This window comes from Phialemonium atrogriseum (assembly GCF_030411735.1).
Source record: "Phialemonium atrogriseum strain 8032-3 unplaced genomic scaffold QBC33scaffold_12, whole genome shotgun sequence".
Classification (NCBI taxonomy): domain Eukaryota; kingdom Fungi; phylum Ascomycota; class Sordariomycetes; order Cephalothecales; family Cephalothecaceae; genus Phialemonium; species Phialemonium atrogriseum.
The window spans coordinates 147,274-168,518 of record NW_026848149.1 but is presented as its reverse complement, the minus strand read 5'-3'; the positions used below and the strand labels follow the sequence as shown (position 1 = coordinate 168,518).

The 21,245-nt window shown below is 56.1% G+C and overlaps 8 protein-coding genes across 8 annotated transcripts; 5 read left to right on the top strand and 3 right to left on the bottom strand.

The window, feature by feature from the left end:
• Positions 1 to 5,868: 5,868 nt before the first annotated feature.
• QBC33DRAFT_65410 (uncharacterized protein) lies at positions 5,869 to 7,029 on the top strand. Its single transcript, XM_060432958.1, has one exon. The coding sequence runs from the start codon at positions 6,082 to 6,084 to the stop codon at positions 6,721 to 6,723; it is 642 nt and encodes a 213-aa protein (XP_060283534.1). The 5' UTR covers positions 5,869 to 6,081; the 3' UTR covers positions 6,724 to 7,029.
• Positions 7,030 to 7,617: 588 nt separating this feature from the next.
• QBC33DRAFT_578153 (uncharacterized protein) lies at positions 7,618 to 9,176 on the bottom strand (the record flags this gene model as incomplete). The annotated part of the gene is made up of 2 exons (XM_060431039.1): positions 7,618 to 8,061; positions 8,163 to 9,176. 2 exons carry the CDS (start codon positions 9,174 to 9,176, stop codon positions 7,618 to 7,620), a joined length of 1,458 nt encoding a protein of 485 aa, XP_060283533.1.
• Positions 9,177 to 11,160: 1,984 nt separating this feature from the next.
• QBC33DRAFT_537975 (uncharacterized protein) lies at positions 11,161 to 12,455 on the top strand. The gene has a single exon (XM_060427841.1). The coding sequence runs from the start codon at positions 11,496 to 11,498 to the stop codon at positions 12,408 to 12,410; it is 915 nt and encodes a 304-aa protein (XP_060283532.1). The 5' UTR covers positions 11,161 to 11,495; the 3' UTR covers positions 12,411 to 12,455.
• Positions 12,456 to 12,480: 25 nt separating this feature from the next.
• Positions 12,481 to 13,598, top strand: QBC33DRAFT_586447 (uncharacterized protein; the record flags this gene model as incomplete). Its single annotated transcript, XM_060431476.1, has 1 exon — positions 12,481 to 13,598. A coding segment is annotated over one exon (837 nt), but the record flags the coding sequence as incomplete, so codon positions are not given.
• A 122-nt stretch (positions 13,599 to 13,720) lies between these two features.
• On the top strand, positions 13,721 to 17,745 carry QBC33DRAFT_537974 (uncharacterized protein). The gene has a single exon (XM_060427840.1). The coding sequence runs from the start codon at positions 13,879 to 13,881 to the stop codon at positions 17,326 to 17,328; it is 3,450 nt and encodes a 1,149-aa protein (XP_060283530.1). The 5' UTR covers positions 13,721 to 13,878; the 3' UTR covers positions 17,329 to 17,745.
• An 82-nt stretch (positions 17,746 to 17,827) lies between these two features.
• Positions 17,828 to 18,266, bottom strand: QBC33DRAFT_558807 (protein BOLA2; the record flags this gene model as incomplete). The annotated part of the gene is made up of 2 exons (XM_060429911.1): positions 17,828 to 18,069; positions 18,176 to 18,266. The coding sequence occupies 2 exons, from the start codon at positions 18,264 to 18,266 to the stop codon at positions 17,828 to 17,830; spliced, it is 333 nt and encodes a 110-aa protein (XP_060283529.1).
• Positions 18,267 to 18,453: 187 nt separating this feature from the next.
• On the top strand, positions 18,454 to 20,235 carry QBC33DRAFT_537968 (GTP cyclohydrolase 1 type 2/Nif3). The gene is made up of 3 exons (XM_060427839.1): positions 18,454 to 18,786; positions 18,936 to 19,105; positions 19,173 to 20,235. The coding sequence occupies exons 1-3, from the start codon at positions 18,548 to 18,550 to the stop codon at positions 19,832 to 19,834; spliced, it is 1,071 nt and encodes a 356-aa protein (XP_060283528.1). The 5' UTR covers positions 18,454 to 18,547; the 3' UTR covers positions 19,835 to 20,235.
• On the bottom strand, positions 19,928 to 21,244 carry QBC33DRAFT_586438 (Vps51/Vps67-domain-containing protein). The gene has a single exon (XM_060431475.1). The coding sequence runs from the start codon at positions 20,928 to 20,930 to the stop codon at positions 20,022 to 20,024; it is 909 nt and encodes a 302-aa protein (XP_060283527.1). The 5' UTR covers positions 20,931 to 21,244; the 3' UTR covers positions 19,928 to 20,021.
• Between the last annotated feature and the right edge of the window lies 1 nt (position 21,245).

Genomic DNA, 21,245 nt, shown 5'->3' with positions numbered 1-21,245 from the left:
CAAGTCTCGCGATCAAATGCTGTAAATTGTTAGTGACTTACCCCAGATAGGGGCAGTAAACCGCAACGGAAAAAGAAAACCAAAGACAACCATGCTGTTTGTTAACCCCACGCCAGAGCACTGGTCTAGCTGATTATCGTACCAGACCATGGGCCATGTACACATACATGGGTTACCTGGCAGTCTAGCTGAACCCTAGCAGGGGTCGTGTGCATGGTTTAACTTGGAAACAAGATGCTCGCTCGGGACCCGCATAGGGATATCTGGGTATCTCTCAACATCTCCACCTGTTACTGTGCCCTTTGCTGAGTATTGGTAAAATACCTTTGCTAAGAACAAGGAGAAGCGTGGGAAGTATGGTAGGTTGTTTAGGATAACCGTCCATTATACCGAGATACTGGCAGTATGCTGCCATCTCCTTGGTGACTGGCGCATCAAGTTAGGTACCTACACCGTGGGGGTTGATTGGAAAAGGTGATGAAAAACGGGGAAAGACGGCCAACTGAGCCTTGCTGGCGCTTGCGAGTGGTTGGCGACCTTTTTGGATTACTCCGTAGTACCATAGTAACTGGGGCATAAGGCTTGGCAGAGCTGCGGACTCGGATGGCGCATGTTCCCTCGATGTTCCCTGGCGGATGCGGGCAAGCCAATCCCACGTTGGAGACGGCCTCCAGATACTCGAGTGTGACGCAATCTTATGTGCTTCCGCACGGATCAGCTCTAGCCCCCTTTTCACTTGTAATCCGTAGATTCACGTTGCTTTTCCTTGACAGGGATCCGTGCAGACCATGACCGGGGTAGATGCCCCCCGGCCACTAGCTCTGCACCGTGCGACATGGGCCGCTCCTAGCCAGACATCCGACCCCAGGTCCGGATACATTCCAGTCCTGTTCGTACTATGGTCAGTCAACCCCACAACAGGTTTCTCTCGCCGGCCGTGTTTATGATTTTCAAATCCAAATAAGGCACGGGCGAAAGCGCAGTTTGAGAACTCGACATAACGGAGAGTAAGACAGAGTAAGACAGAGTGACAGAGGCTGAGGCTGAAGATCCCGACACGCGGCATTGAGAAGCAGCAGGCTGAGCGCAGCCTCTTGTTAACTCTAGCAGACAAAATGTCGATCAAGGCAGCCTTGGCGGTTGGGCTTGATTGAGAATTGAGATACGTGCCGCGCAGGAGAGGTCAGGCCAATCTCTTTTATTCCCCCTGCTTTGCCGTCGTTCTAGCCGTCGCTATGGACCTCGATCAACAAGCCGGAATTCCCATATTCTATCCATTTGAGTGAGTTGTCGGGCCTCGGCAGGCTGTATGCCCACTACGAACTACCTAGAAACATAACATTCTTCTCACGGTATCATCCCGCCACGGAGGCACGTACCTACTACCTGAGGCAGTCGATGACTCCGGCAGGTTGGTCTCATCATCCATCCATCCAGCCGACCACCCACAGTTACTCAACTTCCAACTTCCCGTTGCAATGAGATCATGCCCTTCCCAGATTGCATCTCGTTTGCGAGTGTGGCCGTTGGACATGGGCCGGGAAGGGTGGTGCAGCTCCCGGAGGCTCCTCAGCCCAATATTACCCCAGCTCCTCACATGTGGCGCATTCAGGGGATATCTATCGGGTGAGAACACTCTACGCATATAAGGTACGTTAAAGGAACCTGGAACGCTGGCCCCATGTGGTGTGGATGGGACGTCGTGTTACCATGCCAGCATCGAGCGCTTCGGTCCTCAGGGCAATGTGTGGCTTTGGGCACAGATGCATGCCAGCGCCGCCTTGTTTGCGATGCGACACCTGGAGGAATCCTACTACGTAGACTCGTATCATGGACGATGTTGGCCGATCTTCGGTGCTGGTGAGGTGTGGCAGATGTTATTTCCAATTTCCAATGCCCTGCCCCACCCTACCTCTCCCCCCAGCTGCCCCGGCCCCCAACTTTCGTGAGATGGCGTGCGTCATTAATGAATTCAGCCAGTGCTGTTGCAAGATGGGATCGTGGACAAGCGGGAGTGATACCTAGTAGCTAGGTTCCTGCCTCGCGTGCAGAAATGATTCCCCGCCTTGTCACATAAAGTAATGAATGGCCCGGCCCTTCAGCCCTCGCAGGCCCGCCTTCTCCTCCGCCGCCGGCCCGTGCCAGGTATATACTTATCCAACGGGCGAAGAATAAGATCCCATATACTACACATTAGCCAAAGCGGGAACTGTCGTTGTTGCTATTACGCTGTGGCTCCAGCAGAGCCCAGTCTACCTCAAGTTGAGTCCAGTTGGGTCCAGCTCAGGTGGCGACTTGCGGCCAGCTCGAGCCCCTCCTTGTTCAGCTCCCGCCCTCGAGACTGGGTGAATCTCACGATGGTCCGCCCGTTGACAAATTTTATTGATTCAGAGGCACACGCACACCCCAACGGTTTGGGCGCCGAGCCCGGAGCCAATCGAAACTCTTCCAATTGCCTGAACTCATTCGAAGCCTCTCGCCAATGAAGAGCCACAATTGGCTTCCCCTCTTTCCTACTTAGCCTACAAGCTGCAGGCCCCCCCTACTGCAAGCCTGCAGTAGAGCCTATGTACATGATGATACACAGGAGATGCATGCACGCACGCGCATTGTCCCTCGCTCTTTGGAAGAAGGGTTGACCAGGGCCGCGTAGATTTATCATTCCCCCGTTGTCCGCTGGCCAGATCCAAATTGTACACGTTCTCTTGCATCGTAGCCTTCCGTTGCCGGCCTTCGAGAGACACCTAGAACCCATGTTGCGAAGAATAAGGTAGACCTGTGGTCTAGGCCTGTGGGCCTCTGTATCCACTTCTTCCTCAGGAAATTAAGTTGTGTTTTCGCTTTTCCGAGTGGAAATACTCCACGCCGTGCTATTATGTATACTATGCCCTGGCTCTGTTCTAAAAATGGAGACAATGCTTGCTCTTCAGCTGGGACCAGGAAGTGTGCATCTGTGACATATCTCGGTAGGCAGTGCAATCCGTCCTTGACCTAGGTAAGGTCGACTTCATTCTAGGTTGTATGACACAGGTATCCGCTCCGTCACCTATGGAGTCGAAGCGATTGCGGTCCCTGGTCAACTGGTACGTAATGAAACAGGCTGTTGAGCACGGCACAGGCCCGAAAATCATCGTGAGCACGTCAAATCCTGGGAGCCCATCTCGATGGACCCCCACGCTGCACCGCATGTCATCCCTGCGATTTTGGAGGGATAGTAGCGCCGATATACCTACATGCGCATGTACTAATGAGACTCGTCATATGTCGTCTGTAGCCTTCCTGCTTCACGACGCCTCAGATTGCTTTTTGCGGCCTTTCCCCTCATTCTCAAGAACTCGTTGCCAATGGGGGAACTGGCAATGGCAACATCAACCGGGGACAGGAAAAAGCCAAGGAGCCAAAGACCGAAGGAAGCCAGCTGGCTGGCTGTGATGGTCCTCATTTTGTCCCTGTTTTCCATCCCTTTGGTGCTTTTTTTTTTTTTTTTTTTTTTTTTTTTTGAATCACCAACCTCCACAATACGAACCCCTCGCAATCCTCTTATCGTGCCAGGTTGCGAAAATACAACCTGGAACCTAGGTACCAACCTGCCCGGACACCTAAGGATAGGAACATAGGTACCTTAGGTAGGTACCTGGGTACCTCTATGTAGTGCTGTAGTGTATATGGGGCCATTTCTGTTCAACAGTTGCAAGTCAGACCATACCCCACACTAATGCGTGCAGCTTGTATGTACAAGTACAGATCTTCCCGTCTGGCTTGAGCGAACAATTCGTCTGATCCATCGGGGTACTGTAGGTACGTGCCTTCTTAGGTACGTAATGTCGGGCTGCTCCTGATCCCCGCCGGCTTGCTAAACTGGGAAATCCCTCAAGTGACCCCTCGTCCCTGCCAGAACACATGGATCGGGCTCGTTTCCGGAAAAGGGGGAAGCTGCACATTTCCATTCCAGAAACCACATAATCGAAAAGGCAAATCCCCGAGCCTACCAACCTAATTCAAACCAGGTAAACAGCCCAATGCAATCCTGCCTATGCACTTGGTGTAGATACGTGGTACGCAGCACAGTAGGTAGGTATGTATGTACAGTACCTAGGCGTGCTAGGGCATGGAGAATCTGTGGAGACCCAGCTTGGCCTACCCAAGCCTCGGATGGTCAGGGTCGGAAATAGAAGGCCACTTTCTTCACGCGGTGCGTTCCGTGGCCCCCTCCAAGCCCGTCCCTCCCGCGAGTCCGCGACACATGGTATGATGTTACCTTAGGTATGTACCTAGGTAGTTACTTAGGTAGGTTCCTACCCATACGCGCAACTTTTCCTGGGCCAGTTGGAATGGATCCTCCGGCCACACTGGCATGCAGCACCCCCCGCGTTGACTCGTCTCTGTGCAGGCGGGGGGAAGGTAAGGGGGTCGGTCCTTGTTTCTTCCATGTACGGGACCAATCTGTACATGCACAGCTTTATGTACGACGTTAAATCAACGACCAATCCAGCCCAAGCTCCGTCGCTGCTTTATTAGCCACTATGAGGCTAATGCAGAGGACCAAGGGCTAGGGATTGCAAGTCCCCGACCTTTCCCCGTCGCCTTGCGTGCCCACTGCCCAGCCGGGTAGCCGGCAGTCGGGCAGGGCCTTCACTTTGGGAAACCTTGGAGGCACGATGATTGTTAGCTAGCAAGCAAAAGGGAAGGCAGGGGAATACGACAAGAGGCAACGAGGGCGATCATGTTTCATTAGCAGCAATGGCCGCCGTTGCAACTCGCGAAACTCAGAACACGGATGGATCTTGGCGCCGAGCTCACCTCCTCAACTCGGTTTCTCGGCTAAGGAGAGAAGGCGATGGCTCCCTCGTGCTTTTTTCGCTGCTGGCTGACATCATCTTCCATCTCCATCCGATCCACTTGGCGCAAGAAGGGTCCAATGCAAGCGAAATCGAAACTCTAATCTTACTAGTCGCGCGCGCAACCTTGGAGGGCGACACACCGCCGGTCTGTCTACACCGCCATCCACAAGTTCAAGCCTACTTTCCTTGGAATTCCCCTCGGCCTCACAAAGCAGCTCACTCTGTCGACCACGGATGCTTGTCTTCCCCAAAGCTGGCTGGAATGTCTAGACCGAACACGAACGCTTTTACTCACCTGCCGTCGCTTATTGCGCATTGGGATTCGTCCCAAAATGTCCTGGGCGCCGGCCACCAGCATTTCGTTGTGTAAGCCTCGAAGGAGTCATACCCTCCTCCATCTGTTATCCAAGCTCCCAAGCTCCCAAGCTCCCAAGGAAGGCTAGCACTCACCCACGTCTGTGCCTCTCGGAAATCTCACTCAGCCTCGATCGACGCATATGGGGAATGGGATACCGCATGCGGAATCGGCAAAAGCTACTACTACACGCAGGGTCTTTCGTGCATCACAAATCCGGATGGATGAGCGGCAGCTGCGCCAACAGGACCGGTGTGTTCCTCATCACGGCAAACTTAACCATTTGTTTTAGCCGTCCGTCCTCCCAAGCGCTTGAATCCCACCGTCCCACCATCCCGCCCACCTCGTCAAACTTGTTAGCTACCGACAATCGGGGTTCAATCGGTCCCGCAAGCATGTCAGTGTCAGTCAGGTGGAGGTGTTTGGTGGTCGATAGTGGTGTTGTGATTTGCATATCCATCCAGATCTAACTCTCGATGACCATCCCTTGCCGTCTGCAAATGGGCTACGGAGCAATTACACCGAGTCCAAGCGTTGAAGCCAACCTTTGACTTGGCCAGGCCGCCTTCCTCTTCCGCGAATGTCCTCTAACCCCCTTGCGGTGACTAGTGACGAGGCGTGGGATAGTTTCTCGTGGGGTGAGACCACGACGCCATGTCATTCGCGTCGGTGAGGGGCTTGCGACATGGTTGGGTTGCTCAGGCATGGATTGCGCCTGCAAAAAACAAGCTGCAAACCTCGTCTGCTTGTGCGCCCATTGCCTAGAACACCATGTCCCAAGCCATCTCGTCCTTAGGCCCATCCGATCCACCCTAATACTCACCGCTACCTTATCTTGAAAAAGCAAACTTTGTTGGAATCGACTCGTCGCCTCTCCATGAGTCAATGGTTTTCAAGCTGCCAGGTGTGGGCAGATCGTGGGGGCTCAGCGGTTCAGCTCCCGGAAGATGGGAGGCTGGGTTCCTTGATTTGGAATCTTCTAATGCATGTTGGGTGGACAAATCCGATGCATCATGTACGGGGCCAATACTTGCCTTCATTGCGGGGTTAGGTCCTCACTCACATGTGAAATGCAATGCCTCAAGCCTCAAGCCACAGCGATGGCCAGCGCCTGATCTCCGGTACCTGTCCAGCAGCACTGGGATTATCTTACTCTTCCACCTGGGTGTGCCATGTCTCACAACAGCCACTCTGATTCGCACCATCCAGTCCAAGACATGGATGTCGTGCCACCAACTGCGACCCCTCCCCCAGAACGCGGCTTTAAGCGATCACACACAGCTGGTCAATCACCCTGCTAGCGTTCCCGGCGATCGCGGCCTTTCCACTAGTCTCGTTGCTGCCAGTCGAGCTCCGAATCATCGATCGATATTACTGGCCGACGTCCAATACCCGCGACGCCATGACCGATTTCTCCGTCACGAGAAACCCCGTCGGACTAGATACCTCCTGGCTAGCCTCGGCCCGGGGACACACCTTCGCCGGATGTGGTTGCTATCTGCGTTCCTTTCATCATGGTGGCGGTGAGACACTGGAGTACACTCGAGTTTGGTCACACCTCTCCTGCAGATGCCTGCATTTACTGTAAGCCCTCCTTCGTACCTGCCAACCAACCTCCTGACCAGGATGCCCTCGTCGCCATCAGGCCCTTCCAGAGCCGCCTCCTCCCCCGCACCAGCCCTCTTCCGGCTCCCCTGTCAATGTTGCATCCCTGCTGGGCTGGTCGTTCCGACCAGGCTGCATCACATCACCTCCCGCCTCGCTGTCACCCGCCCGCCGAGAGTGGATGGGATCATAAGCCACATGCGGACCAGGTCGCGATCGGCCCCCCTGGCTGAGATGTAATATCTCCGCGGGCAGAGCAAGACATAGCCGGTTCCCGTGATGTACCAAGTCACGGTACGGAGGCCGGGCGACACCCCATTCCAAGCTCCCTGGCGTTGGCTGTTGCCACGATCGAAATGGTGCTGGTGGTCTCTATCCTGACTGACTGGTTGGCCCTGAATTCTGAGGGGCACCTCAAGCTAATGGTGCCGGTTGGCAACGCGACCCTGTAGACGGCGGTTGGGCCGGCCAGTGATACCCCTGAGCGGGTCTTACGAAGGTGTTGTCATGTTGGTAGGAAGTTTGTAACAAGATATGCCCTCGACTACTAGTGTAATCTTTCGTTCTCCTATGACGGGGATGGCTGCGAGGTTTATACAGGCCGAACGAAATCCAGCCAAGACAACAGAGCGATGTAGGCGTAGAACGACCTCTACAGTGGTCAGTAGCAAGCAATATACTTGGTATTTTCTATTAACGAACCTAGTACAAGTGGTTCTGTTGTTTTACAACGTTCATACAAGACACAAATGAGAAGCATGCAGACGATGCCAGATAACGCCATGGTACCCTGTGCCTCAGAACACAAGGGCCCATTCATGACTTCTTCCCCTCGTCCTCCTCGTCCTCCTCCTTCTCCCTCAACGTAACCTCCACCCCACCGCCCCTGCCCAGCTTCCGGATTTCGTACCTGCCCCCGAGCACCAGATCCTTGGCCACCAGCTCCCTCGTGCGCCCGAGGCTCTCGATGGCGTTGATGCGGTCGAGCGTGTCCTCCAGGTGGCGCCTGAAGCCCGGCGCGCCGACAATGTCGCGCACGGCGCGGTGCATGGGCACCGAGGAGGCGCGCACGCGCGCCGCGCTGGTGATGCTGAAGAGGTTGAGGCGGTCGAGCGTGCGCACGAAGTCGGCGCGCGTCATCACCTGCTGCGCCTCATGTAGCGCCAGAGAGGGGAGCACGTGGCCCAGCTCCTCGTCGTAGGTCGTTGCCATCTCGGACTCTTTGTCGACTAGGGCGGTGGCGAGGACGAGGGTGGCGGACTAGTGGGAGGGGGTCCTGTGTGAGCAGGGGGTTGGAAAAAAGGGGGAGGTAGTAACTGAGAAAGAGAGAAACGGGAAGAGGGAAGAGGAAAAGAACTTACGGCCCACTTCTGCTGGTCCATCACGTCGTCGTCCATCTCGGACCCGAGGATCCAGCACTGGTTCAGGAGCCAGGTCTTCTCCACCTCGAGGATCTTGTCGCAAGTTTCCAGCATGTCGTGGCTCTTGGCGACGCGGTTGAGGAAGGTGAGGCGCCCGCCGACACGGTTGTAGACCTCCTCGAGGATCTCGCGCGGCGACTCCTCGTGGAAGTACCGCTTCCTGTACTTGCGCAGCGCGGTAATGGCCTGGGCCTTGTGCAGGTCCACGACGCTGAGCACCTCCATCCGGTTGGCGAGCTGCTTCAGCCGCTCGTAGACCCAGTAGTTGTCGCTGTTGAACACCATTGTCACCAGGTTCGCGGCCGCCCACTGCTCGGCCCGCTGCTGCAGCAGCTCGATCAGGTCCTTGCCGTCCTCGTCGTCCCGGATGAGGTGCATCTGGTTGATGATCACCACCAGCGGCCTGCCCACCTCCACCCGCCGCCGCAGCGCCACCTTCTCCAGCTTGTTCAGCGCCCGCTCAATGTCCAGCAGCGCCGTCGTGTCCCTAGGCCCGCGCTCGCTGAAGTAGCCCCCGATGTAGTCCTCGTGGAACTCGTAGTCGAGCGCCTTGCCGAGGCGGATCCGGAAGATCTCCAGGTCCGAGTGCGCCTCAAACATGGCCACGCCGTCACCGTCGATCTTGCGCATCGCCTCCAGCAGCATGCTGCTCTTTCCCGTCCCCTTCTCGCCCAGAAGCAGGTGGTAGTGGCCGACCTCGCGCCCGGCCACGATCGCGTCGACCACGGTCTGCTCGGGACGCTGGACCCAATTGGTCGCGGGGGCCGTGTCGGACGGGGGCAGGTTCTTGCCTATGGCGGCGAGGACGAGCACGGGGTCGCCGGGCTCGAATGCGTTGATCATTTTCTTCAGGACAAGGTATTTGTATGACTTGTGGTAGGCATAGCCCGCGATGGCAAAGCCGGTGCCGAGGACGAGGATCGAGGCGAAGGAGGTCGCGGCTGCCTCAACCATCTTGGTGAAGAGGGAGGGGTTGGCATCTTGATTGGGGGGTGGATGCTTAGACTTGGGCTCTGCTGTATCTTCTTGGCGGGTTGTCTCTTCGGTTGTCTCTTGGGTTTTCTCTTCCTTCGTCTTCTGAGCTGGTAGATGTTTGTTAGCAACTACGTCCTCGGAAATGTTAAGGATACTATCAAATTGGGCTCTCTAGGAATGCACCAATGCCAAACAGACCGCGTAGCCAGGCAGCAACAATTTAAAAGATGACTCGTACCAAGTGACGAACTACTTGGGAAACAACAAGCCAGAAGCGCAGAAGACCCTTGGGTAGTCCTGATATATACGCCGCTTGGCTATATACCAGCCCCTGAAAAGGAGTGTTACTCTCTTGAATCATCTAGGGATGAATGGGCTGGCGTGGATGGACCCAGCAGCTGAGCCTGGGGATTGGTCCTGGCTGTATCTCTGCTTGTAGTACCCTGAAGACTGGTGAGCTCTTTCAGACCAAGCGCACTTGCCTGATCTGATCAAGACAAGCACAAGCCAAGCACAAGCCAAGCAAACATGGACCAATGTCCCAGGATAAATTGCTGCAATCCTGCCACTTCCTTCCAGACACTTTGGTCTTGTTTGGTCTTTACCATGCCTGGAATTGCGTCGCTCATTATAAGAGGGTGCCTGTCAAAAATCCTTTCAGTTGAACATACCACTTGGCCTCCACAGACACACTTTAACACCTGCCTACCCACCTTCTCTAGACATCATAGAGCTTCCTTGAGCACCCTGCACCTCTGGCTTGAGCCAACTGTAACTGCCTTGCAGATCTCAGCAATGCCCAAGGAAGGCAACAGGGACGCGTTGGAACCGACACCAACATCACCATCCTTCAGATACCGGCGATATATCCACGAGGATATCCCTATATATATGCCGGCAATATCTTCTCTGCCACAAATCCCAGCAGTAGGACGTGCTGTGCAAATATAGGCAAGTGCATGCAAGGGATACGCCTCTAAGCGAACGCTGAACAAGACAAAGCCCTGCTACTCGAGCCCTTCTACTCTTCTCTGTGGATGGAGCTTGAGTTACGCTCTGCATGTCATGGCCTGCTTTAACCAAAGCCGCACTTGCAATCAATGGCAATACTCTAAACAGGGGATCTACCACTAGGTAACCCCCAGCCCCTTGTTCCCCAACAGGTACTTGGTTGGTGCGTGCTTCAGCATGTTCAAAACTGCCAGAACGGAGGGAGACAAAGCCAAAAAAGATACAGACTTGACAAGTTGAAGCATAAAACATACCAGACTGTTGAGGAGACCTAGTCGAAAAGCATCTTCCTCTCCTGTATGCTGGCAGAGGAGTTGCTATTCTATGGTGCCAAAGATCATATTGCTGACGACGCGTTGCTGTGGTCAGCATGCGCCACCACCTATTTCGGACCACCATAAACTTCATCTTTGAGGCGCAGCTGCCATCATCGATGTCAACAAAGAGACAACCATAGGATTAGCGACAAAACAAATGTGCATCCAAGCAAGCAAAATCTTTGCATTGCTCACAGAGCGACCAAGAAGAAGTTTTTGGTTTGTCGTCCAAAGGACGCGTCAGGTCTTGGCAACTTGACCGTTTAATGATGGCGCGTGGCTTAGACTAGCAGCTGCTTGACAGCTGGCAAGCCAACCCCTGAACCCCTTTCCATTGTATGGCAACAGAACAAGCTGACTTCCAACAGGCCTATCTATAGCAGGAACTTCATGCCTATTCACAGTTCTATATATCAAAGCTTTTCAATTACCTATGACTATGTGTGCAATATCAGTTATCAACATAGAGCAGGTCTTGGGAGTCTACCCAGCTTCCAAACAAAAACAGCAGCTCTCACCTTTCTCTCGGTTATTGTATGGCACTAATAACTCACATTCACTCCCCTTGTTCTCGATCACACTATCCTCAGTTCTGCTCCAGGCTTCTCCTCGTCATTGAAATTTTCAGCAGTCCTCAAGGTCAAGATCGTATCTCTCTATCTTTCCCTTCCAACCTTCCGTCCTTGTCCAAAACTTCATGCTCTAGCAGTGAGATACTCGCACTCAAATTCTTCCGCAGACAAAGAACCATAGATTTTATAGTCTCTCTTATTCACAAGCGTAGAAGTCATTCTACGTTTCCCGCTCCTTTACTTTGTCATCTGCGCTTCCCTATCTGCCCTTTCTTTCTTTCCTTCTATCCCAAGCATACCATATAAGCAAGGTAAAGCGAGGTTCTTTGCTGCCTTTTTCTACAGTAAGTAAGCCGGCCTTCACTACAGCTGCCTCCTCGCATCTTTGCCTCTAATCAATGAACGCCATAGAATCCATTGCAGCCATGAACCAAGAAAGGGGTCAAGGAGCTGCCACCGGCCAGAATAGCACAGGCCAGAACGAGCCAGGAGGACGTCGATTCCACGAGACGTCGCACCCCCTAGTCCACGATGGGACTATACTGCGGGAGGTTTGCCCTGCCCTTCGTGGCCCTGCCTTTCGTGTCCCGTCCCCAAGCGGCTCGCATACTACCGAAAGCAAGGAACCCTCGCAACGGGTCATCGAGGTGGCAGGTCAGACCTTTCCAGTCCCAGAGTCCTCCGGCCAGCAGTATCTGCAATATCCCGAAGTCACCGCCACACAGTTCGGCCCTCTCCCTCCCATTCCAACCCTGCCGGCGATAGAATTGCCCCTGCGGAGTGATTACAACCTTGAGCTTCCACCTGGCGCTGTGGCCTTGGTAGGAGGTAGGAGGAGGACCCTGGTGCCAGCAGCTGTAGCGGCAGCACTAGACCCAGAACCTGAGGCATCCCAGGACAGCGGGAGCCACTATTCACTGGGCAATGGGAGCTCTAGAGTGGACAGTGATTCTGGGCTGGTGCAGAATCTGTTGCCGGCACAGCAATATCCCAGCATGATGCGAGGCCCCCCACCAAGCCAGCCATTACCTCCCCTACCTGTCAGGCCGTTACGGACCTCTCGTGGGCCCCAAAGGGGTTCTGTAAGGTCCCGGCTCAATATACGGGGTGCTTCAGAGCGCAATCACCAAGGTGGGGAGTCGTTACCATGGAGCTGGACATCCCGACGAAGCTCCCAGCGTTCCTGGTGTCCCAGAGCACTTCCGACCATCGCCTGCGAACGCCCAGGCGCCGCGCACGGGAAGAGAGGAACGGGCGGCCGATTGCGAGAGAGAGATGCAGACTTCAACTCCCGTCTCCACACAAAGCAATAGTGGGCACCAATATTTCGACACGCCCATCTCTCTGTCCCCGCCCCCTTCCGAGCCCGCCCACCCTTCTACTTCGTCGAGCAAGAAGAGGGTTACTTTCGCGGAAAGGCCTAAGTACGGCTCGCTACGGACCAATCTGCTTTTCCCTCTCCGGGCAAAACGGTCCTGGTTAGGCACCGGGGGGAGGCAGCCGGAGGGATCGGTGCCCATGGAGCCACCGAGGTCGCCAACTGACCAGCAGCTGGTCAAGAGGCAACAAGTGAATTCCCAGTCGCCGACTGAATCCCTGCCAGCCACACCGGGGCCAGTTACCCCTCGACAGCCACCATCTCGGCCGCCGAGGCCAGAATCCTTCTTCTCTGACCCAGCGGATGACCTGCTGGTTGTCACGTCCCAGCGGCCCTCAACCGGGACACCCCTGCCATCGCCCTCGTCGCCCGCCTACGGCCGGGCAAACAACCCCCTCCGTCTCCGCCGACCCTCAGCCCTCTCCGCGCGGGCAAGCCAACAGGGCCAGCCAGACGACCCTCCACGGCCGGCAACACCCGTTGTGGTGGGCAGGCAGTCCAGGTGGAGCCCGGACTCGTCGCCGGAGAAGCAGCGGAACCCCGTCCGGCGCGTGATCGGGTCGCTGACCCACACCGCCGCCGAGCGCATCCCCCCCATCAGGGGGGTGCGGTCGTCCAGCAACATGCGCGGGACGGCCGAGTCGCCGACGCCCGCTGCCCCGCAGCCCGAAACGGATGCCCACCCAGCAGTTGAGCAGCAGCAGCGGCGGACGTTGAGGCATAAGTCATCGACGCTGCTACTTCGTCTTATGGGGAGGGGCGTGGAGAAGGAGCGCAAGGATGGGAAGGGGAGCGATAGGGGTGGTGGACAGGGGAGGGGTGGGGAGGGAGGCATGGCTTGATATGTTTCTAGGGGATATGGACATTGGAAGTGGGACTGGACTGGCTGGCAAGAAAGGCAAGAAAGGCAATTTGGCGTTCAGGTATGGTTCTAGAGCTGGCCATTACAGGAGTGAGGAGATACCCAAGGCCTAGGCGTTTCAAAATGCGCAGGAGTTGGTAGAGGATGGATTATATTTGGCCATCTGGTTTGCTTTCTCTAGACTTCATATAATTTGAAAGGGTTCTATGGCCCCGAAAATGGCAGATATAGGCGACTTTCTAAGATTCTCAATATCGCATCAAAAGGGACCAAGATAGAAAAGTACGTACCTCTGTGCGGCTCTGCTGAAAGAGGGTCAAAAAGCTTAAACCACTAGATGATCCGAGCAGAATTCGAAGCTCCAAAGATCAGTCGCGTCAACTGATTAATTTTGTGACACCCCGCGCCTTGACATTTTGCGATTCGTCTGATAGCTGCCTTCGCGCCTTCCCGCCTTATCCCAATTGCAAGCTGATTTTGATGCTGATGGGTAAGACGAGGCCGAGCTTGCTTTTAGCTTGACGCCAAAACTAGGAGCACGATGGGCTCGCAGTCCAGCTTACCGGAAAGGCCTGACGGCTCCGACCGGTCCCCGTCACCTCTCTCAGGAATCGGCGATGGGTTCGATGGTCTGCCGAGAATGTCCTCCACCATGCCCAACTTCGCAGGAGACGACATGGATCTGCCCGACGGGCTACCTCGCTACTCCACGCAGCCAAAACTCGGGAAGAAAAAGAAGAGGAAGAAGAGGAAGTCGCGCACCGAAAACACATCACCAACATCAGCAAATCAATACGGGGATCCGCAAGATGATGGGATAACTAGAGGGGACGAAGAACCTCTGAAGTTTGAACGGACGAGTTTCAATGCACGTCAGGAAGGAGAGAGTGGCTATGGCGTAAAGGCCGAAGCCCTGGACGACAACCAGACAAAAGCCGAGCCCGGAAATGCAGATGCTGAGCTCGAATCTCCTTCCAGGTCTAGGAAGGGAAGGCGGTCCAGAGCGAGCCAGGCGCAAGCTCCAGGGGATGAGCTGGACCAGCTTCCAAACGGTCCTCCCGTCTCGAGCCCTGAATTGGATCGAGCCCAGATCGGAGGAGCTGCCATCTCCTCACCGAGCGGACCAACCTCGTCGCGCAAGAAACAAAAGAAGGACAAGAGGATCTGGCCCAAGGACAAAGCCCTCGATCTCCCCGAGGATCCAATCGCCGGATCCGATGAAGAGCATATCATCCCATCGAGCGCACCAAGGAAACGCCTCTCGATTGAAGGCAATGACGGAGGTAGCAGCAGGAAGAAGAATAAGCGGGGCCCAAGATCCGGCTCGATCGATCCAGTCGAAGAATTCGAGTCGGCGCAAAACATTGGTACATCCGGTCACGAGGATGTCATCGAAAATACCCAGGGAGGCAACGCTTCCGCGGGTCAAGATTCCGTTAATCAAGAGCACGTGACAACTCCTACACGGGGAACGGTACCACCGACGACCAATGGCGCCGCGCATTATATCGACGACGACGACGTTCGAGAGAATGGCGAACGCGGAACGCGCGTCTCCCCTTCCGAACTTGGAGACGGCGAGATCCAGCACGAAACTGGGCAGCCAGATGCTGATCTGGACGAGGACGCTATGGACGTGGATGAACAGCCTGCTGCGCGTGAGGAGGACCGAGATATGCAAGGCAGCAACGGGGACGATGAATCTATACGATCCGGCGGGGAGGCGCATGAAGAGGCATCTGCCATCGGTGCCCAGGCTAGCCAGAGCAACGGAAGGGTTGGCCTACCCGCTGATGAGACTGACAACGTATCAGAGGCCGATCACAATATGGCTGCTCAGGAGATTTCCGACGCTCAACAACAAACCGACGATGATCACGACATGCTTAACCCATCAAGCGATGGGGAGGATGGGCCTAATAAGGACTCATTCTCTAATGCTAGTGAAGCCATAGAGGATATCGACGGCAGTGAGGCCAGCTCTGTGAGCGGTGTTCAGGAAATAGTTCAGCAAACTATCAAATCCGCCGAGTCTCGAAAAAAAGCCACGAAGTCCCCCGGAAAGGCAAATAAAGTCCTCCAGGCCGCCGAAAGCGCCGAGGTCTCTGCTGACCGGCAATTAAGCGAGCCCGATCAGGCCGATCTAACCGCAAATGGACAACACCCACCCGACAGGACGGACATGGAAAATGGCACAAATCAAGAATCTGGGGAGGAAGAGGCAAGGATGAACGGCGCACAAAGCGAAGCGTCATCAATTGTGGGCGACCCTTCTACCCCCAATGGTCCACATGCCATGCATAGCCCATCAACACTTGGGAGCAAGAAGACCCGCAGATATGCCAAGCGACAGCCGAAGCCGTCATTCTTTGCGCGTGAAGCAGAATCGAATGCCCGGGCCTTTGCCGAGCTACCTTCGAACGAAATAGAAACGTCGGCTGGGAAATCGAGGGCCAAGCGAAGGCTACCAATTCACGTGGAGGTTGAAGCCGGACCCTCCAGCTCTGCTAGCAACAAGAAGGCGAAGAAGGGCAAGTCGGCCAAGGATAGCAACACGGAAGGTCAAGGACTGGTGCTGAATGGCCTCGGAGGATACCGACGAGGCCCCTTAATGCCATCCGAGATCGCGCAGGTCACCGAAGCCATCGAGCAATTCCAAAGCGAGCGCAGGATGGAGCAGTATGCCCTTAATGTCATGATCCATGAAAATCCCAAACACGGGAGGCCCCTTCATCGGGAGCTATGGCAACGGGTCCAGAATGCCTGCCCAACCCGTCCGCGAAAGAAGCTGATAAACTGGAGTCGTCTCCAGTTCCACAACTTTGTCGGTCGTGGAAGGTGGACAGCTGAGCAGGACGAAGAACTTCGACAGATGGTGAAGATTCACGGCAAGAAGTGGAGTGTTATCGGCGGCCTCATCAACCGACACCCGAACGACGCCCGAGACCGCTGGAGGAATTACCTCGTTTGCAGCGACAACTGGAAGACGAATATGTGGTCCGAAGAAGAGTCGACGAAATTCATCAGCATCGTATCCGAGTCCCTCCGGGTAGCCCAGAACATGCGAGAGGAGGACCCTCATAACGAGAGCCTGAGGGTTCTTTCAAACGAGCAGCTGATTGATTGGGGGTTCGTCAGCGAGAGCATGGCCTTCACTCGCAGTCGTCTGCAATGCCAGGAGAAGTGGAAGCGGATCCGCGAGAGTGGCAAGCTAGATAAGAATTTGGCCTCTCTGCTCCCATCTGAATCCTCGTCGCGTAAACGCAAGACCCCTAAGAAGCCCCGCAAGGTGTCTTCCGGGGACGACCAAGTCAGCGACGCGGAGGAGACCGCCACTCCAAACGTCTTGACGTCTCCATCGACGACCAAGAGGAAGGGCAAGGGTAAGGCCGTGCTACAGCTACCGTCGGTCGACAAGGAAGCGGCCGACGGCTCGGATTCTGATGTCGTGCCGGAATCCGAACCCGAAGAGGAACCGGACCACGATGGCGACTCCAGCCGCGCGAACCGTAACGAGGATTCCGACCGGCAGGACCGCTCCCCATCACCAGATCAAGAGGGCCCCCAGGAGGAGGATCAGGAACACGAGCACGCACCGGGCTCAGAGCACCAAGGCTCAGAGCGCGGACGCGACGAGAGAGAAGTCAGCGTCGACCTCTCCATGAACGTGGACGCAGATGAACAACAGGACGAGCACGTCCGCAGCCCGGGCGGCAAGTCCGGAAAGGGGAAGGAGAAGCTTAAACGGATGGGGAAGGGAGACAAGGGCAAAGTCGACACACCCCGCACCGCGGGCAAATTGCGGGAGAGCCGCAAGAGATCCCGGGCCGACCGTAGCCCGGAGACGATCCGGCTCGCGAGGAGGAGCAAGAAGGCCAAGCGGGATCCCGTGCCTGCGCCCGAGGACGCGAGCGATATCAGCAGCAGCATGGACGATATGGAAGATATCCCGGCGCGGGTGCGCGTCTCTTCTGAAGGTGGGGACGAGTAAATCTGGCTGCGTTTGGTTTGGGAGCCGTATGAGTTTGCGGTTTGCGGGTACGGCAAGTATGGTCAGGGGTATTGTGTGTATATTTCATTAGGGGGATTTGCTTTCGTACTCATGGAGCTTCGGGGCTGGCCAGGCTGGTCAGAGGGCTTTGTTAGTTTTACCGCAAGGTGACGATGGGCTTGCGTTAGCTGATACCCATCGCCGATAGGGCGGCTCGCTGTGAGAAGCTCCCGGTCATGAAGATAATCTGGAAGCTTGTACTGATGCTACCTTGTATTGGGCTCCTTGTTCCAACATTGGCATGACCTTTCTCCTAGCCAAGCCTGCTCATCTGGGACAAATCCAATTGCCACAACCCGCCCAATTATAGGCAGCATCCCAAACCGCGACGCATACTTCGCCCGGTCTCCCTATAGCTCTTTAAAGACCGAGGATATTCCCGCGGCCTTCCCAGTGTAACGGCGCCACCTCGGCCATCATTCCCCAAATCCCAGCCAAGTCAGGCATCAACGCCGTCGACCTTCCCCCCAACCGTCCCGTCGAGCGGCGGGCCGTCGTTGCCCCCCGTCGCGGCCTTCTCTCTCTCCCACTCCTCGGGTGTCTGGCACTTTGCGCTCCAGGCGTGGATCAGCGCGATCTCCTCCTTCAGCGCCCCGTTGACTAGCCGGTGTCGCTTGAGGCTGTTCTTGCCGGCGAAGTCGGGCGACACGATTAGCGTCGTGAAGGATTGGCCGCAGCCACCTGTTGGGGAGGGGGAGGATGTTAGATAACCGGGTTGGTGATCGCGATGTCGCGGGGCAGGGAAGGCGGGATGATGATGACGTCGTGGAGGGGAAAAGGGACGAACCAGACATGTCTGTGACCTCAACGTGGGTCGCCTTTAGGCGCTCTGTGAGCGCAGACTTTAGAGACTCCTCTGTTATTGATGTCTGTGCCATGGTTGTGGTTGTCGTCGCAAATCGACCGAGCAAAATGGAAGGTGCGCGATGGGGGGGTAATCCTGAAGCTACCGCAGCCGATGATCGGTGGGGTCCTCTGATGGTGTGTGCTTTTGTCAGCAAATGATGCTGGCGCAACGCGCACGGCCCACTGTAGCAACAGCTGGCGGAGCTCCATGGCTGGTCACAATGGATCTTCTGTATTGGTGGTCCCTAGAACCTGCCACTTGAAATGAAGATACTGTAGCTCGAGTACTCACATTGTCTATCATCTCCATCTAATGCTCGAGCACCTAGTCTCCAACTTAGCCAAGGCCTTGAGATATTCCCAAAAGTCAGACCTTGTGACATCCTTACTGCCCAGGACTGTTGGATCACGCACCTTATCCCGTCCACTTTGCTCCTCCCACTCACGTCGCCAGCACCAGCGACAGCAAAGGCATATTACCACAGCTATGGCCCAACCTCCTCTTGAGAGCCCAGCTTTTACTGGCAAAGTCGTTAGTGCAATGAGATCACTGTAAGCCTCACATGCGCGGCAAGGCACCTTATTCATCAGCAATGCCGTGCCAAACCACCTATACTTTACTCGGTTCTACCTCAAATGCATCTACACACGAAGACACTCACGTATATGTACAATATATGATACTAACTGACAAGCTATAGCTACCCCGAAGAACTAGCCGACCGATCATGGGATAATGTCGGACTTCTCCTGGAGAATATCAACCGTCCACAGGAGCCTGAACAACCCACAGTGCTTGTCACCAATGACCTAACAATCAAAGTGGCAGAAGAAGCCATTCGAAGGAAGGCCTCTGTCATTGTCAGCTACCGTATGCACTCAACACAATGCTGTTCACACCCCTTCCCTTCCACGACCACCGCTGACTCGTTGCCCAGACCCTTTCATCTTCAGACCCATGAAGGCTGTTGGCCTCAGTGATCCCCACCAGAGGATCCTCCTCCAGTTGGCCCAACACAACATCGCTGTCTACTGCCCCCACACGGCCGTGGATGCCGCTCCAGGAGGCATGAATGACTGGCTAGCAGACATGCTAAACGGCCGTTTCGATGTGGCCCGGCGATCGGTTGTACAATCCATCACCAGCCCCCTACCCCAGGGTTTCGAGGGTGCAGGCTACGGTAGGCTGGTCGAGCTCGCCCGTCCGGTCTCCCTCAGCGAAATCGTCAAGGCGTATTCGGAGGGACTCGGAATGCGGTATTTGATGGTGGCCCGGCCAAAGACGGTCGGGCAGCAGATGAACCCGGTGAGGTCGGTGGCTGTCTGTGCCGGCTCTGGCTATGACGTCCTCAAGAATAGCCCAGCGGACTTGCTGGTGACCGGGGAGATGACCCACCATAATGCCCTCAAGGCGACGATGGAGGGGAAGTGCGTCATCACTGTCTTTCACAGTAATTCTGAGAGGAAGTTCCTGCGGGACCGGCTGCAGCCACAGCTACAGGAATTGCTGAGGAGGGATATCCAGGCGGCGGAGGTACTGGTCAGTGAGGAGGACGAGGACCCGTTCGAGATCTGGGATGTCCGTGACCTTGCCATTTGACCATGCGTAGGTATCAGGGATTTAGTACAGTGGACAGGTCAGACCAATAGGCAAGATAATATGGGCGGCCCATCTCTAGACTGCCAAATTCCGTCTCGGCGTGAAAATAATATGGGTATATTGGTGTGTGAGTCTCGGTCCCCAGGCTTTGCTCATAACACCCGACCTCTTCCTCCTAGGCCAGCAATTATTCCGTACTATCTCCCTCGTCATCCCTGAAAGCCTCATCCCCCCTGAGAGCCGCATCCCCTTCTCTTATACACACATCCACATCCTCACCCCCAAATCCCTTCTCTTTCCACGTCTCCAGCAACCTTCTCGGCATCTCCCACTCCCTCCTCGCCTCCTCCACCCTCCCCTCCGCAACCAACCCCCGCAACCTCTCCGGCACCCCCAACACCTCAACCGCCAACTCCCTAGTCCGCCTCCTCCTCCTCCACCTCTCCTCCTCCTCCTCCCCGTCGGCCCCCTCCCCCTGCCCCTGCCCCCCCCTAACCAACCCCCTCGCCCCGCTGGCAAGCTCGCACACCCTCGCCACCGCGGGGTCCAGCGTGGCGGCCACGGGGTCCAGCGGATCCATGCCGGCGCGCATGCGGCGTATCGTCTCGGTCGCGCTGATCAGGCGGCTGTAGTTGTCGTAGACGAGCGCCTTGCGCTCCGCCCCCAGCGCCCGCATCTCCCCCAGCACCCGCGCCTGCAGCGCCAGCACCTCGGCCAGCCCGCCCGTCCCCAGCGCCCGCGCCGCGAACGCGGGCGCGTCGAGCCCGGGCCTGTCCAGCTCTGACGGGAGGGGCGAGGGTGGGGATCCGTCGCCGCCACCGCCGTTGTTGTTGGGGTCCGGGGGGTAGTCGGTTACTTCGAGGGTCGGTGGTGTTGGGGCCGGGCTGGTCTTGCGGATGTTGTAGTACTCGCGTAGGGCGGCGCGGTTGTTTCGCTTGCCTGCCGTTGGGGTTCCGGCGTTGGGCGATCCGGCTGCCGAGAGAGGGGCGTCGAGGCTGGGCCGCGAGGAGGAGGTCGGCGTCGTCACTGTCTGAGAAGAGTTCATGCGTCGCGGGAAGGGCGCCGAGGGGTCGCGCGGCGAGGCGATGGTGGACATGGTGGTATGCGTCCGTGGGCGGATGGGTGTGGTCTAGGCGGGGATGCTATTTCGGGTATGTAGACGACGTCAACCAACCGAGTTGCGTTTCTTTCAACTGCCTATGCGAGGGTCGCAAGCTGTGACAAGATATCGATGGACAAGGCTGGAGGTTGGAGGTTAGCTGACGAGGCGCGCTGTTGTCAAGGAGGTCCCGGCAGCTTGGGACATAGCTAAATTTAGTGGCCGTGCAGGGGCTCCGAGCAGCCAATTGAGAGGCAAGGTCCCACTGCTTGCATAATTAGAGTAATTAGAACCCAAACTTGACATCAAGAT